At 37.6% G+C, this 17,130-nt stretch overlaps 2 protein-coding genes across 4 annotated transcripts in view; one reads left to right on the top strand and one right to left on the bottom strand.

Moving 5' to 3' along the window:
• The window catches only part of EDARADD (EDAR associated via death domain), a 405,148-nt gene that overhangs the window by 217,116 nt on the left and 170,902 nt on the right, over window positions 1-17,130 (bottom strand). The window lies entirely within an intron of this gene.
• LYST (lysosomal trafficking regulator) overlaps window positions 1-17,130 on the top strand; it is an 84,757-nt gene that overhangs the window by 16,047 nt on the left and 51,580 nt on the right. For both annotated transcript variants that reach the window (XM_071549579.1, XM_071549578.1), the window contains exons 2-8: window positions 905-989; window positions 2,338-2,536; window positions 5,268-5,358; window positions 7,791-9,879; window positions 11,489-12,497; window positions 13,426-13,587; window positions 14,245-14,401. In XM_071549579.1, the coding sequence (XP_071405680.1) occupies window positions 2,345-2,536; window positions 5,268-5,358; window positions 7,791-9,879; window positions 11,489-12,497; window positions 13,426-13,587; window positions 14,245-14,401 (3,700 nt within the window). In that variant the 5' untranslated portion in view covers window positions 905-989; window positions 2,338-2,344. The remainder of the gene's footprint in view (window positions 1-904; window positions 990-2,337; window positions 2,537-5,267; window positions 5,359-7,790; window positions 9,880-11,488; window positions 12,498-13,425; window positions 13,588-14,244; window positions 14,402-17,130) is intronic.

Genomic DNA, 17,130 nt, shown 5'->3' with positions numbered 1-17,130 from the left:
CTCAGTAAATTGTGACTATTATCTAAAAAGTTAAGTTGGTTTTTTGTGAGACTGTGGATGAAGCATATTGTTTCCTGGCACTCAAAGGGAGGCCAATTATTAGGAGCTTGCCTGGGGAACCTACAATGTTTGTTGTCTTCTTTAAGGAAGTCTTTCATATAATTTAAAGTTGAAGTTTTTATTTACTTGCCGTCTGATAATACTACAATTTTAGTCTTTTTCTTTTTTCTCTTTTCCTATCCTCATCAGCTTTGTGGGATTTTTTCCCCCACAGTTAATTAATTGTGGATATAATAAATATCCTCTGAGCACTCACCTAGAGACCTTTGTAGTTGAATGTTTTAAGGCTTTTCTTGATTACTAAGCTTTGCATTCCTATTGATAAATTTCCAGTTGATAAGTTTGCTCTTGACATTTTTCAGTTTTATTAACTACATCTTTTCCAGTGCTTCATGTAATAAAGATTGGTAATCTGTCAGAACAGACTAGAAGGACAGATTGAAGATGCATTTACATCAACACCTGACTGTGTAATTCAGTTTTTCCTACTACCCATCACTTGTATCTAGAGCTGCAAGTTCTTCAAATACTATGTATGCAGGTAGTGCTCACTAAAAACTCATACTGTTTCTAGAGGGAACTATTCAAACTTGCATACCTATCTAATTTTACATTTTAAAAACTAATGAACTTTATTATGTTAATTTCTCATATGCCCAATTATTTTGTCTATAATAGAATTTTGGTTGTGCACAATCATAAGCTGAAAGTGAAAACTAGAGACTTAAAGCTCAAAAAAGCCTCAAGGACTCTTCATCAACTTCAAGTAGCTATTGTAAAATGAGTTTTAAAAACAAATAAAGTGCATAGTAATCATGATATGTTTTTCTGTTTTTAAAAACAGGTGAACCAAGAGTGATTCTTCCAGAATATATTTGCTTTTTCTTCCGGATAGAAGATAAATGTGTTGAACTGGCAGAGTGATTCTGGTAAGAATTTTTCTGTTACTTCCACAGTGAATGTCAATATATGTGTAAGTGTTTGCCGTTTTGCTACTAAAAGGAGCTTTCTGTACCATTAGTGCAAACAAACTTGCTTTGGCTTCCAAGCTCTTATTTTTTACCTAGTAATTACATGTAGGTGTTTCTGGATCAGGCAATATTAATACATTAATCCATTTAAATCTTACATTGAAAATTATTTGCCTGGTTTTTGCACATTCCATGCTTGGACATGATGAAAATACTTGACTTTTGAACCTTTTACCTCAGCTGTTTATACAGAAATAGGAGTTAAATATGTTGTAGCATTCGCTAAGTAGGGTTTATGTGAATTCACAGAATGTTCTGTGTTGAAGGGACCCTCATGGACTCTCAAGTGGATGGCCCATACAGGGTTCAAACCCATAACCATGGCATTACTAGCACCATGCTCTACCTGAGCTAACCCTCCAGATATTAAATGATCTTGTTTGCATAGCTGCCATCACTAATATTTGGGTTTGTTTTGCTCTCTTCAGTGATCCACTTGAATTTTCTACAGCTGAGTCTTGCATTTCTTGTCTTGTTTGATTTAAGTGTTTCTCCATATACTAGTGCTGATAGTTCAAAGCAAAATTAATCTGTTTGAGAAGCAGAACCAATGGTTTTGGTATTTCCTCCTGAACAATGGCAGCAGAATTGTCTCTTGAATTAAATACATTTTAGTAGTGACTGCCACCCACTCAGTCGTGCTTGAAGGAAAACACCTCCTGTTTTAGCTGTAAATCTAAAGCATTGTATTTTTGCAACTCTCATGTTTACCTTAACTTGGTAATTTTTTTCTTTTTTTCCAGTTGAAACAGTCTGCATACTGTTGAAATACATAACATGATAGAATAAGCTATTAAAAACTGTATTTCTGTAAAATGCATTTCTGTAAATGTTAAAGTTCTGTGTGTTTTGCCCTTAATGCTTCAGGTCAAACACCTCTTAGAAGCAGATGAGTGTTGAAGCTTGCATCTAGGTTACAAAGAAAAGCTGGAATGAAGTCATTAGCTTTTATTTATGCAGTGGGAGGGACTGCTTTGTCACAGGCTTTTACCTGATAGATTTATAAAATCAGTGTTTGGGGTCATGGGCTGTTGGCTCATGTTTCAATGAAATAAATTCTCTAAAGTTCCTTCTTTCCATTCCCCTCCACCCTACATTGGTATATTGACTCCTCAGTTCTGCAGACACTCTATCTTTTGGAAGGGGTGAGATAGAGAGAAGAAACACTCTCTTCTTTCTTCCAACTCTTTTTCCATAAGGAATGTCTTTTCTGATGGAGTTAATTTCTGTACTGCTTTACTTACAGCTCAGACATGAGCAGTGCCAGTAACTCACTGGCACGGGAATTCTTGACTGATGTCAACAGACTGTGCAATGCAGTGGTACAGAGGACGGAAGCCAGGGAAGATGAAGAAGAAGAAACTCATATGGCAGCACTGGGACAATACTTAGTTCAAGGCCGTGGGTTTATTTTGCTTACCACTCTGAACTCAACTATTGATCAGGTAGTAGCTTTTCTAAACTGGTTATAATTTTTCTATTGAGCTTTGCCTGTGTGCATTTGTTTAACTTGTTCTTCGTGCTGGTTTTCTCCCCTTCTTATAGAAGAATGCATAAGCTGATTGGGAAGACCAGAAGTTCAAAAAGATATGCTGCAGTTGCATTCTGTCCTTCAGCAGGGACAGGAAAAGAAAAGTTAGATAATCATATGCCTATTTCCCAGATAATAGTCAAATATTTAGCGACCACCAGTAAGGCAAGTGTGAAGCTCAAGTGCAGTAGCTGAGTGGAAAGAGATTTTAAGTTTCAAGAGAAATGAGTGTCTATTGAACCTGCAATATGAACTAACAGTTTTTAATTTGAGAAGGTAGTCCTGGTTTAAGACAATAAAATAAAATTAAAATATACACCTTTTTATTTTGGTTTTGGCCCATGAGATATACTTTTTTTAAAGTAACTTGATCTTGAATGTAATATAAAGTAAATATTTTGTAACTTCAGCTCAAAAGAGAAAGTATTTTGGAAGATGTGATCAGTTTATACTAATTTTTATATGAATAGCACATGCCCCTGTAGCTGCAGATGTTCACTTCTTTGTTCTTTCTCCTCTCCTTCCTGTTCAATGCTATTGGATATATACTAAGCAACTGGTAGGCTGAAATGTTATTAAGTCTGTGTACTTTGAAGCTGCAGATACCAGTGTTTAAAAATAATGAACTGAGTGAATCCTTGTTGAGTTTATTCAGCCCTTTTCTTAAGTGAGGTCAGCAGTTAATGCTGGTCAAATTCATCTTGCAGGTTTGATTTTTTTCATTCATGAGATGACTTGTGCTAAGACTCCAGTTTGATATTCTGATTTAGTTCTGGATTCCAGTAGGTGCACTGGCTAAGCAGTAAATCCACAGGACCGCAATTATATATAACTAGGTTTTTTAAAATGTCATTTGGCTTCTACATAGTTGCTGTTGATAGATGCTTCAGGACTAGAGCTGCTGGAAAAGCAGCTGCCTTCCATGTAAGAAAAAAATGGGGGATCCTGTGTGCCTCCCCTCCAATAAAAACCCACTAGTGAATTGGAAGGAGAAAAAAGCTTGAAGTAATTGGAGGAATTTGTTTTTAGAAAGGCAGACAGAAATAGGAAAGTAGATTTTCTCGGAGTGTACCACTGAAATTTGGAAAGTTAGTATTCTGCCTTTTCCCAGCCTTGTGCTTTGAATGCTTTACTGCTCATTTCTACTCCCAATGAATTTGTCTTGCTTAGAATACCTTAGTAGGAGAGGAGAGTTGGGAGAACTGTGTGGAAAATTTAGTTCTTAGGTCTTAATTGTACTGTATCAATAGTTTTAGAATTTATTTTTAAATTTTCATTTAAATGGTATTTGTCTGATGAGACTATCAAACATATACAGCTCTTTCTATAACTACACATATCTAACTGCATATATATATGTGTATATATATGTGTATATATATGTGTATATACATGTGTATATATATATGTATATATATATGTATATATATATGTATATATATGTATATGTGTATATATGTATATGTGTATATATATATATGTATATGTGTGTGTGTGTGCATGTAATAAAAAGCTGTTGAAGTTGCTTATCTCCATACATTATTGTTTCATTGCTACCTTGAATTTTTGGTGAAGGATGTTGCTTCAGTTGCATGACCCTGAAAGATCAGTGCCAAAATGTTTAAGTTAGCTTTTTGTGTTTGAAAATTTGACCTCTAAGGCTGAAACCATTCTGATAGTGCTGCAAAGCACCCCATAAAGGAATTGTGTTTGAATTCTGTGCCTTCTATGGTCCTTCCCTGCAACAAAATTCTTAGTGTATTAAGTGTTAGAATTCCAAAAGGAGGGAAGGTTTTTTTTAGTGGTTATTCTGTTTGTTTTTTAAATTAAGAGTAACCTTCTCTTTCCTCTTGTAAAATGTTACCTTTGTGTTTTGAGTCAGTAAGATCAGTTGTATATATAAGCATTTTTTTCAGTTGCTTAAGGGTGTCACTTTGCAGAAAATAGTTTCCAATTAAGTTCTTCAAAGTTATATTTTTGAAAGGGCAGAAGTTTCAAACTTGTCTTTGGTTTCATGGTTTTGGTTAAACCTCATGGTTCTGTGCTTTTGATTTTTCTGGTTTTCTTCTCTGAGTATTTCTTTCAACAACGGGGATTACGAGAGCTTTGTATAGAAACAGTTGCAGAGGTGTAATAAGTATTTTGGATGCTTTGTGATTGGCTGTAGTTAATGATTATAGCACTCTTTGTAGTCAGGTCATTTTTTCAGTGCTTAAAACAGCAGAAAGGCATAGGGAATTGAATGTATGTATGTATGGCCAAACTTCATGAACGAAGATTTGGGAAGGGCTGTCCCCACGTGGGTGTGCCCTTCCAGCCTGCACAGTGGATTTTAGGTGAGGCACAGCGTGCGCAGAACTGGCCCCACCGTTTAGTTTAAGTCCTGAGGTTCATCTGCCATGGCCGAGCGAGCTTGGCCAGTGCCAGTGAAGTCCTCAGGACTAGAACCTACAGCACCCAGCATTTCCCAGGAGGTCTCCCATCCAAGTACTAATCCTGGGCTGACCCTGCTGAGCTTCCGAGATCCGACAGGATCGGATGTCAGGGAGGCATTTAACTGCCCTAGGGAACTGAATACTGATAAAATAAAGGTTAATCTATTTTTTAAAAGCATAACATCTTTTGGTGTTTTGTTCCCAACGTAGGAGCTGACATGTCGAGAAGAACTTCTGACCCTCCTTCTGTCACTTTTGCCACTGGTGTGGAAAATCCCTGTCCAAGAAGAAAAAGCAATAGGTATGTTTTATCATTTACAATATAAAGCACCTAAAAAAAGTAGTTTGTGTATTACTACAGAGCCCATGACTCTCTGTCAAAGAGTAGCTCATTGTAGTACTTTTATCCTTTAACATGGGATGAAGATGTGGATTCTGCAGAGAATTTAAACTCAAAAATACCAATGTCCTATCAACATACAAGGAAGATAAAAATTGTGCAGAGAAGGTAAAAGCTTTTCTTTCAGGGTGCAAGGTAATGCTTGTAGCTGAGCTTGATGTTGATGAGATTTTTTTCTTCTTTTCATGTGATTTAAAGGGAAAAGAGATGAAAGGGTATGATATTTTTAAGGTGAAGCATTTCTTGATGAGTAGGAGGGGAAGACATAGTGATTGTTTTCAAAACAAAAAAGGTATGCATGCTTACACTAGAAACGGTATGGCACAGATCTTTTCTTAGAAAGTTGAAGAAATTGGAAATAGAGAATAAGCTTAAAGCCAAGTAGTGGGTGAGAGAATATGAAAGAAGTGTTATCAGGAAGGCAGGACCTGAAGAACAGAATACTACTAGATGACTATGAATAGAACCTGGCTGGATTCTTTGGAAAATGTCATGTTCTGTGTCAGAAACTGCCGTGCTATTGAGCAATCAAATCACAAGAGTTCAATGCCAGAGTAAGTTTCAAGTGAATTAAACAGATGAAAAGGATAATATAAATTGAACTCTGTGCAAAAACTGAACAAGGAAATGGAAATGGGTTTGTGTGTGCTCTTACATTTGTCTGATGCACAAATGAAGTTACCCGTGTGACAGAGTTCCTAAGAATTCTTACCTGAAGCTTTCCTGATGTTTTTTGCTGTTTGAAACTCTTCCAAATTGAGGCTTTTGTTAGTGTTTGTAGACTTGGAGTGCCAGTTGCATAGGGCTTTTAGATAATAAGCTTTGCTGCTTTCTCAGTTGCATCATTCTCTCATGCTTCTGTAAGCATGATGGAATTAAAGAAATGTTCTGGTTATCCTGTGAGAGCTTAGTAGCTCTTCCAGCCTTAGTTTAAAATGCTCTTGTGTAAACAGGTTTTAAGATGTTGTGGTTTAAACACTGCATAATATACAGTTTTTACTTCTACAAATTACCTTCTCTTAGTATTGCTACAGTAAACAAGATGTACCCAGTTGTGTACTAAGTACTCATTTTTTTTTCTTGGACTGAAATAAATCCACTGGTATTAGGCAGCTTTTTTCTTTCTGTGCAGGGAATATCCTTCATTAGGTAAAGTACTCCTGGTTAATTTCCTGCCTTCAAAGCAGATGATGTTTCTTCTCTAAGTATCACAACTATGACTTTTGAAACAGCCAGGCAAAGTCATGCTTGCACATGGAAGCATCTTTTTTCTATCTGCTTGATTTCAGAGATTTGTAGCTATTGGGTGGGATTCTGGGGTTTTGTGGGGGTGGAGGCTGTTTTTGTTAACTATCACACTTTTCTAAATGCTAAGCTTACTGGATGGTGGATACTTGCAGTTGTTTTATGCTAGTATTTTTACTGCCCAAAGCATCCAGTTACAGTTCTGTCACACTTAAAAATAACAATGAACTTAATCCAAGCACATACAGAGTTGTTTCTCTGTTGTTTTGTTGGTAGCTTATCTGGGTTTACTAATAAAAATGATCCAGTAGTACTTGCATTTTATTTTTTAAAATCTTCTTGGCCATTGAATCAGATTTCATTTTTATATTTGCTATTTTATACTGCATACTTGAAAGTTGGTTGGGTTTGTTTTTTTTTTTTATCTTGGCTTTTGTAGTAATATTGAGCACCCTAAACATTATTCCTTTTCACCTCCCTCTTGTCCCTCACTGTTTAAAATACCCTACTTTTATTTCTGCTTCTTGCATTTGGAACAATTGATGCTGAAGTAAAGACTGAAGTCTGTATACTTGAAGATCTGCTCTAAGTAATTATTTTTTTCTATTACCACTAGTATGCTTACACTGTCCTCATGCATTCTGAGAGGGCTGTGAGTTAACACACCCAGTTCACAGAGCAACTGAGCTGCAAAAAGTAACAATGGAGCATCAAGTTAAAATAGACCTCTTTCCTTCCCTTAGTTTGCTTACCCAAAAGTGCTTGATAATCACTTTTTTTTGAGAATGAAATAGTTATGCCAACAAAAACTTTTAGGAAACCCTCTAGCAAACTTTTGTCTAACCCTAGGCAGAAAATGAGCTTATTTGTCTAAGCTTTGAAAATAGCCAGTATAGCTCCTAAACACAAGTTGTTGCTGCCTGTTTAATATACTGAAAATGTCTGACATAGGTATATGCAAAAACATGGCTTATTAAGATATGAATTTGTTGCATGTTTTTAATTTGGAAGTACTTCCCTAAAATGAGGAAAAGTGCTTTGCATATTATAACGTTCCTTTAATGTTCCTGTGTTCTCTGTGTCAACAGATTTTAATATACCCTTTGCAGTAGACATATGCCTGACCAAAGAGAATAATACAAGTTCTGTGAAATCTACTCAGGAAAAACTAAACTTGGATGGAAACGCTCGTTCATCTCTTCAGACTTCTGTAAAACTGAATCTGAGATCTCGCAAAAGTTCACGTCTGCGCAAAACCACCCATCGTTACTCTGTGCGTGATGCCAGGAGGTCTCAGCTATCCACTTCAGATTCTGAAGGCAATTCTGATGAAAAGACTACTGTAACAACAAAACACAGACACTCCCAGTTGCTGCAGCCTTTTTTAACATATCCAGTTAGGGACACCCCCCTTGTAGGTAGAAGTGGTCGCCTACCTGCAGAAGTGGTTCCAGATTCTAACACCGATGCCCCTAATGTAGAAAATTCCAGTGAGACTCTTCCAACGCTTGAGCTCAATGCAGAGGCTTTGAATGAGCCGGCTGCAGGAACTTCTGAGATCAACATAGATAACTCTCCTTTTGACTTGTGCCATGTCTTACTGTCTCTCCTAGAGAAAGTGTGCAAATTTGATATTACTTTGAATCACAGCTCTGCTCTTTCAGCAAGTGTGGTGCCCACGTTAACAGAGTTTCTGTCAGGATTTGGAGACTGTTGCAACGTAAGTAGTAACACAGAAAATGAAGTAGTGTCTGCAGGGTGGACGGAAGAACCTGTGGCTCTGATCCAAAGGATGCTCTTTCGAACAGTGCTGCACCTTATGGCTTTAGACATTAGCAATACAGAAACAATGCCTGACAGTTTACGAAAAAATTTAACAGACTTACTTAAAGCAGCATTAAAAATCAGAATTTCCTTGGAAAAACAACCTGGTCCTTTTTCTCCAGGTTACAAGAAAACACTACAGCAGCTAGTTCAAGATGACTACATATTTTCTAAATATCGTCATAGAGCCTTGCTTCTACCTGAGGCTATAAAAGGGGTCTTGCAGATTTTGATCTGCTGCCTGCAAAGTGCAGCCTCCAATCCATTCTACTTCAGCCAAGCTATAGATCTGGTTCACGAGTTCATACAGCATCAGGGATTTAAGCTGTTTGAAGCTACCGTGCTTCAAATGGAATGGCTGTGTATGAAGAATGAGGGAATACCTGATGAAGCCTCAGAGCATCTGAAAACCCTGATCAGCAGCATCATGAAAATAATCAGCACTGTCAAAAAAGTGAAATCGGAGCAGCTTCATCAATCAATGTGTACAAGAAAGCGGCACAGACGATGTGAGTACTCTCACTTCATGAATCACCACAGAGATCTCTCAGGGCTCTCTGTATCTGCTTTTAAAAACCAAGCTTCCAAAAGCCCTTTTGAAATTGCTGATGGAGAAGTTCATTATCCTGAGAGGTGCTGTTGCATTGCTGTATGTGCACACCAGTGCTTGCACTTGTTGCAGCAAGTTTCTTTGAGCAGTACCTGTGTTGAGATTCTCTCTGGTGTCCATAATGTAGGAATATGTTGTTGTATGGATCCAAAGTCTGTCATCGTCCCATTGCTCCATGCTTCCAAGCTACCAATATTAAAAAACTTTCAGCAGCACATACTGAACATCCTCAACAAGTTTATATTGGATCAACTGGGTGGAGCAGAAGTCTCTCAAAAAATCATACAGGCATCATGCAATATATGTACTGTTGATGGTGATCAGCTGACTCAGCTGGAAGATGCCTTGCAGGGCAACTCTAGTGATGCTAGTCCTGCATCTAGTTCCTCTTGCAGAGTTCAGGGAATTCTGCCTAGCACTGGATCCGAAGATGTGCTGTTGAGATGGCATGCACTGGAGGCTTATCAGGACATTGTTTTTGAAGAAGACAAACTACGTGGCACACAGATTGCAAGCCATATTTGCCACTTAATTCAAAAGGGAAATGTAGTGGTCCAATGGAAACTATATAACTGTATTTATAATCCTGTGCTTCAGAGAGGAGTTGATCTAGCTTGCCATGCTCAACAAGAACTTGGAATAAGTACAGCTGATAAACACACATGCAGTTACCATAGCCAGAGTTTGCCTTCTGAAGTACTTCAGGTTTATTTGCAGATGCTCCCTGTGTTGCTTAAATCCAGGTTGGTTGATTTTCTGTTTATTATTGGAAAACATGCTAATTATGTAGGTAGCTTTGTGTATTTGTTACTGATCAGAACAGAAGCTTTATTTGGACTTTAGGTAGTGTTTGGATGTTGGAGGTGGCAGTAAAGTAAATGCTTGAGTAACATACTTGCCCAGATTCATAAACCAGAGAAATTGAGTGCTTTCTACCCATGAGCCATGGTCTTTCACAAGTCAAAGTGTGTAGAAACAAATAAAAATCTTTGTCCAATGTGACATGCTCTCTGCCTCTTCATTCCTTGTGCTAAAATTAGTCAGGAATGTTGAACAGATTGGTATGCCATTTTTCTGTGGGAATTAGACTACTTAGTTTTCTGTTTCCCTTTTCCTTCTAGACTGGTTGCTGTAGAAACCACCTTTCAAAAATAAGGCTTGATGTCTACTTATCCTGAAGTATCTGTTTTCTAATTTACAAAATCCTGTTCAGTTAAACATAGTTTAAAAAAAAAACCCCAAACAACCCCAGAACACAAAAACCTGACAAACATTCTTCCAACGCATGAAATAAAACTTTCTTTTTATTGTTGAATTGATGAAAAAATGGTTTAATACAATATATGGAAGTTTTCTCAGAATATGAATGTGTCCTTTTGTCCAGGAAAGACTCTGATTTTGTGGAGTCCTGAAGTGAATTTAGTGGGGGTTATCTAAGGCAATTACAAAGAATAGACTAGTATTCCAGTTTATGTAAAGTCTAATACAATTTTAACTGCTATTTTAACCTACACTGTATCAGAAGCTAATAATTTTTGAAAGTGCACTTAATGGCAAAGAGGTAAGAGGAGTAAAGTTGAGATTAAAAAAAGTTTGAACTATCCCCTTTTTTACTGTCTTAAAGATGGCAATATAAAAGTAAATAATTCATTTAATTCTAGAGTAAGTTGGTTAGAGTAAAATCTGATCCTGTGGGAAGGAGATGGGAGGATAAATAAGGCAGATATGTATAAGCAAATATAGTATGCTAAAAAACGTACAGATCCTTACTCCAAGTTTTGTATGAACTTAATACTTAGGGAATATAAAAAAAGGAAAAATAGACTTGGAAACAAATATACAAAATGTTTTTATTTGACACTGGACGTGCTGGCATAACAATTGCACAAAAAGTTGTGTATTCCTGCATTGTATCTGCAATACATCATCCACACAACTAAGAGACATAGCTAGGAAAATGTCTTCAAGCTTATTTGGGAAGGAATCTCTGTGTTCTGGTGAAATCACAGAACAGAGAAATAAAGATATTTGTTAGCTCCAATTGCTAATAAAAAGTTGGGGTGAGGAAGTCCCACTAAAGAGTAAATGTCTTAAGTAAGATCAATTTAACACTTTTAATGTTTTGAACATCATATGTGTTTGTGGTCTACCTTTTAGAGGGAGCTATTTCCTACATTATAATTTAAAAAAAAGGTTGTATTTTCCACCACTAGTTGGATGATGTCTACTCTGTATTCTAGAGTTCTGCAAACAAATTCCTCTTCTCTTTAGTTTACAGTAATTTATAGCAGGTACTGAATTATGTGAATTTGTGGCAGATTCATAAGGTAACTCTTATGCTTTATCTTGCAGGGTAATTAGAGACTTGTTTCTGAGTTGTAATGGTGTGAGTCAAATGATTGAGTTAAATTACTTAGATACATTAAGAAGCTATTCTTTGAAGGTGTTAGAGACTTTGATACTCTGCCTTGGTGATCAGCAGAAAGACCAAGCAACGCTAGAACTGGAAGGCCTAAACAACGAACAACAGGAACCTACATCTGACCTGCCTGCTTCTCTTTGTAGCCAGCATACTGTTTCAGAAGTTCCTCAAAGCCTGAGCAAGTTTTATGCTGGCTTGAAAGAGGCCTACCCAAAAAAGAAAAAGTTTGTGAGCCAAGACATTCATGTCAACACAATAAACCTGTTCCTCTGTGTGGCTTTCTTATGTGTGAGTAAAGAAGCAGATGGTGATCTGGATTCAGCTAATGACTCTGAAGATACGTCAGGATATGATAGTACAGCTAGTGAGCCATTAGGCCACAAATTACCGTATCTGTCGCTGGAAAGCCTTACTTTGCCCTCGCTGGAACATATTCAGAGGGCTTCAGATATTTGGTCCATGTGTCGTTGCATCTATTTGTACAGTTCAGTTTTCCAGAGACAGTTCCATAGACTTGGAGGCTTTGAGGCATGCCATAGATTACTAATTTTGATAATTCAGAAACTTGGAAAAATTAAGGAAAAGGAGCAAGAGAAGAGGGAGAGAGTATTGAGTGAAAGTCCTCGTACTGAGCTTCTCAACAGGGATGATTCTGTTCAGCTGGCTAAAAGCAGAGAGTTGATGCCATTGGAGTTTGATCATTCTGGCAGTCTTGCTGGTGTGGAACAGCTGGTGCCTGACGCTGTCTCCTGTGACAGCTCTTTGAGCAGGGAACACTCTTCAGTTACTTCAGTTGCCAATCTTGAAGGGATAAAGACTTCTGTTAAAGGAGAGACTGAGTGGGCACTTCAAGGTATCAGACTTCTAGAAGCTCTGCTGACCATCTGTCTACACAGTGCAAGCACCATGCAGAAGATGGAAGTGGAGATGTTTCACCAGGTACTGTGCTACTTCCCTTAGCTTATTTTGCTCATGTTAAATGCAATAATGTTTTAACAATAATTAAGCCAAAAGTTCTAGAGAGGAAAAAAGCTTATAATTTTCTTATGGTACCATATTTTGTGTAGAACTGAAAGCATACAGTTAAATTATGTGCTTAATAGTTGGAGTAGTGGTCCTCTTGAGAGGTACTGTAATTGGGAGAGTATTCAGTGGATAATGTGTGTGACAGGGATGCTGCAGGAAAGCTGTGTAGGCAAGATTATACATAGTAACACAGTTTTTGATGACTGTTCTGAGCAGAGCATGGTGCTTGAGAAAGAGGAGGATTACAGGTTACAGGTACTGAAACGATACTTGAAAAAAATATTACTTAAGCCTTAGAAGTGAATTAATTCAGTGTTCCACAAAAAGTTGTTAATTCATAGAAGACATCTTTGTGTTTTTTAATGTTTTAATTGCTATCTTGAATTTTACTTGGCAGTTTGTTACAAAATCAGGAGGCCTTAAGTAGAAGAAAGAACTGAAAACTGAGCTTCTGTTGGGACAACTTGCTATTTTTGTCATCTTGGACATGTCACCCTCTGTCTTGTTAACTTCTAGTAATGTTGCAGTGTGGTTTGAATGCATGCTGTGTACCTGAAACTGTTTCAAGGTCATTTATTTTTGGAACAATGCTTTCACCTGCAAATTTTAGATAACAGCATGTTGCCAGATTTTTTCAAAGTGCAGATTCCAATTAAATCTGTCAAGACAAACAGAATAAATCTTTCTTATTTCAAGAGACTGAATGAAGTGTGATAGTTTTAGCTGCGAAGTTACATTAGTGTAGGTGAAAGGAGAATCTCTTAAATGAAAGTGCTAGACTATTTCTGTTAGTCAAAACATAATAACATGAATCCATATGTTTGTCTCCCCCAAAAAACAGAATACCTGCGTGGATGATATCTTACTTGAAATAAGAGAGCAGCTTTCTCGATCAAAAGTGATAGAAACTGACTTGGCAAAGCCTCTGTTTGATTCATTGCTTCGTGTTGCACTGGGCACTTTTTCTGCTGATCTGGATCATTCTGAAGAAAAAATTGAAAAGGTATGGAATACCAACTAAACAGTCTAATTGTGAATAATGCAAGATTTTCTCAGTCAGGTTTATGTTGTCTGGGTCTTTTTCAACTCAGTAGGAAATGTTTAAATGTCTTTCTTCAACTGCCACAGTAACCATAAATTCTCTGCTTCTCATAGGTAAGTGGAATTCTGGTTACTGGTATGGTCCCCACATTTACTGCTCAGAAACGAGCCATGCACCAAAAAGTAGCAAGCTCAGTCAACCTTATGTTTTCTTTACTCTTTCATCTTACAACAAACTGTGTGACAAACTCTCAAAGGAAGAGCTTCAAACAGGGATGTTGAGTGACCTTATCACCTTAGAGTGAACGTCAAGGTGCATGTTGATGCTGATAATGATTTTGGATATACAGTTACTCTTAATGCAGCGGCCACCTCCTTACTAAAGCTTTGATTAGGTAGTTAGTAAGAAAAATCCATCTTTGCAGATTCAGTTTTTTATGCAAGAATGAAGTATTCTTAGCATATCTTAAGTTTCTTGGAAGTGTTTGATTAATTTGTTTCCTTTGCTGAAGGGCTTGGAGAAAATAGAATTTGAAAGGTTCTAAATTATTTGCTTTTCTGATCCAAAGATTTTTTTTTCCTGACCAATGATAGTCTATTTCCTTGATGTGTTTTACAGACTCATTACACTGAAAAGGAGCCTGTGTCACAACCTGGAGAAATTTCTGAAGAAACTGAAGAATCACAATGCTCTAGTCTTAAACGTTTTGCTGAAGAGGAAGGATATGAAGCAGATAGTGAAAGTAACTCTGATGATAGTGAAACCAGGGATGAAGGTAAATGTGAACTTTCTAAATATACAAAGCCATCTTTATGACATAGCAAAGTTTGTTTGTCTTTTGAGATGTACCAAAACAGGGCAAGTATCATATATCTTTAACAGATAGAAATAACTTGTTTTGCTTCTAGTACAAAGCAATTACAGTTGGATAGATGATGGATATTCTTACTCAGTGTTACAGAAGCTGTTCCATCTTGCTTAGTCTTGGTTTATATGACTCTTGCTCTAAAGTCATCTTGCTCAAATGTATTATTGTGGTCTAGGAGCTCCAATGATTTTATCTGGAGTTTGTTTGAAATTCAATGATTAATTTTTTTATTTAGAATTATAACCGTCCAATGAAAATGAAATAATCTAATTATAGAATACCAGGTTGGAAGGGATCTCAATGATCATCCAATTCAACCTTTTCTTTGGCAAAAACATGGTCCAGGCAAGATGGCCTGGCACCCTTTCCATCTGAATCTTCAGTGGTTGGGGAATCCACCACTTCCCTAGGGAGATTATTCCAATGACTGATTGACTGTTCTCACTGTGGAAAACTTTCCTCTTGTGTCCACATGGAAATCTCCATGAGAGCAACATGTACTCATTACCCTTCATTTTGTCCATGTGACTCCTTGAAGAAAGGGAGTCTCCATCTCCTTTGTGGCCACCTTTTAAATCCTGGAGCCTGGTGATAAGGTGTCCTCTGAGCTGCCTTTTCTCAAGGCTGAACAGACCCAGTTCTCTCAACATTTCCTTCCATCTTTTTTCCATAGCAAGGACCAAAACTGAACACAGTGTTCCAAGTAAGGCCTGACAAGTGCTGAATAGAGTGGGATAATGATTTCTTTATGTTGGTGACACCTTTGTTGATGATGTGAAGTAAGATAACACACAGGTACCCCCAAAATGCCAAACAGTGGAAGGAGTTTGTAAAATTTATTCCCAAGTGAAGAACACTAGACTTACAAGAGAAAAACTTCTAGCAGTGCTGCAAAAAGTACTGCCACAGAAAGATATGCCTGCTGTTCCTTTCAAGGCTTTTTATCCTCTCTGGCCTCCCCTGGCCCTGGCCTCTCTGACTCACAGGCCTGTAACATCTCTCCTCATACCAGAGAGAGAGCCTGCATGCTTTTTCTGGAATGCAGAAGGACGAAGGAAAAACATCCAATTATCTTTGAGGAAGGTACTTCTTAGGCAGGAAAGACCTCCTCAGTGAAACAAGCCCTAATCTCCTCATTGCAAATCTTCCAGAATGGTATCTACCCTTACAACGTAGCCCAGCATCCTGGTGGCTTTTTCTGTCACTGCAGCAAACTGTTTATTCTTACTGAACTTGGTGTCCACTGAGACCCCAAGTCCCTTGCCACATTGCTGCTCCACAGCTGGGCAGATCCCAGCCTGTGCTGCACTCCTGGATTGCATTTTCCCATGTATAATACATTTATGCTTGTTGAACTTCATAGGGTTCTTGTCAGCCCACTCTTACAGCCTATCCAGGTCTTGTGTAGCTCAAGTGTCCACTTCCCCACTCAGTTTGGTATGATCAGCAAACTCCATCAAGGTAGACTTGATAGAACACTTACGAAGATATTATACACCTCTGTGGCACTCAGTCCCCAGGGGACTCCATTTGTGACTGTTGCCAGTCTGAAAAGGAGCGATTTCCTGTCACCCTCTGGTGCAGCTGGGCAGCCAGTGCCCACCCACTGCACAGACCCCTGGCCTTGACTGTAACACGTCAGTTTCTCTAGATGAGGCTGTGGGAAACTGTACTGAAAGCCTTGGAGAAATCCAGGTAAACATTGTCCAGTGCTTGTTCCATATCCACTAAACAGCTTGCTTGGTTGTAGAAGGTGATCAAGTTTGTCAGGCACAGTTTTGGCCTTGGTGAATCCATGCTGTCTTTCCTAATCACATGCTTCATTTGAGTTGTGATAGCCCTCTTGTTATACAACATATCCCTTTGATATTCATGTAGTGATTGATGTGCCCATATCTTGCTGTATTCTGTTTGTGTAATTAATTTTAAGTGTGAAATTTTCATTAACTTTTTCGTTTGTATTGAACACATCTGGATTCTTACATTCTGGTATGAGGTCAGCATGAGCAGTAATAGCCTTTAAGGGAACTGCATTAAACTGTTGCTTTCTATCTGCATTTCTAGGCTTAATAGATATTATATAGCATTTTTTAAGCATATCTGAATTAAAAAATTAACCTGAGATACTTCCATGAAACATTTGCGTGGAACATACCAAATAATACTAAGTAACATGTTTTAAAGTTTCTTCAAGATGTAACAAGAGAGGCTTACATGTTTATTTTTCTTTTTTCGTTGTTATGGAGGTATTCTGTCATATGCATTTTCTATCTTAAATAACTAAACTCTTAACATAAAATAATTTAAATTTATCTCCTTTCTTGGCAGACTCAGAGTTTTGTATGCAAGTTTGAGGCTCTGTTTAAATGATTTTACTGTCCTGATTCATGAGTTGCATACTTCACACCATTTCTCTGTCCAGTTCCCAAGAAATGGAAGCACATAGTTGAAGAGCATGCAATGGGAAAATCTGCATCCTCACCCTTCTGTGTTAGCAGGGAAATAGGAAAATCTGAAGCAGAATAGAAGATTAGGCTAACTTCTTATTAGCTAGTGACTATTTTTGGCTTGTACTTATGAGAAGGTTGAAGAAACCATATCCTTGAATGTTCTGCTTAAATCATGCAAACTGTATT

This window comes from Pithys albifrons, chromosome 2, assembly GCF_047495875.1.
Source record: "Pithys albifrons albifrons isolate INPA30051 chromosome 2, PitAlb_v1, whole genome shotgun sequence".
Lineage (NCBI taxonomy): Eukaryota > Metazoa > Chordata > Aves > Passeriformes > Thamnophilidae > Pithys > Pithys albifrons.
The sequence above is the reverse complement of the archived record's forward strand: the minus strand, read 5'-3'. Positions and strand labels throughout refer to the sequence as shown.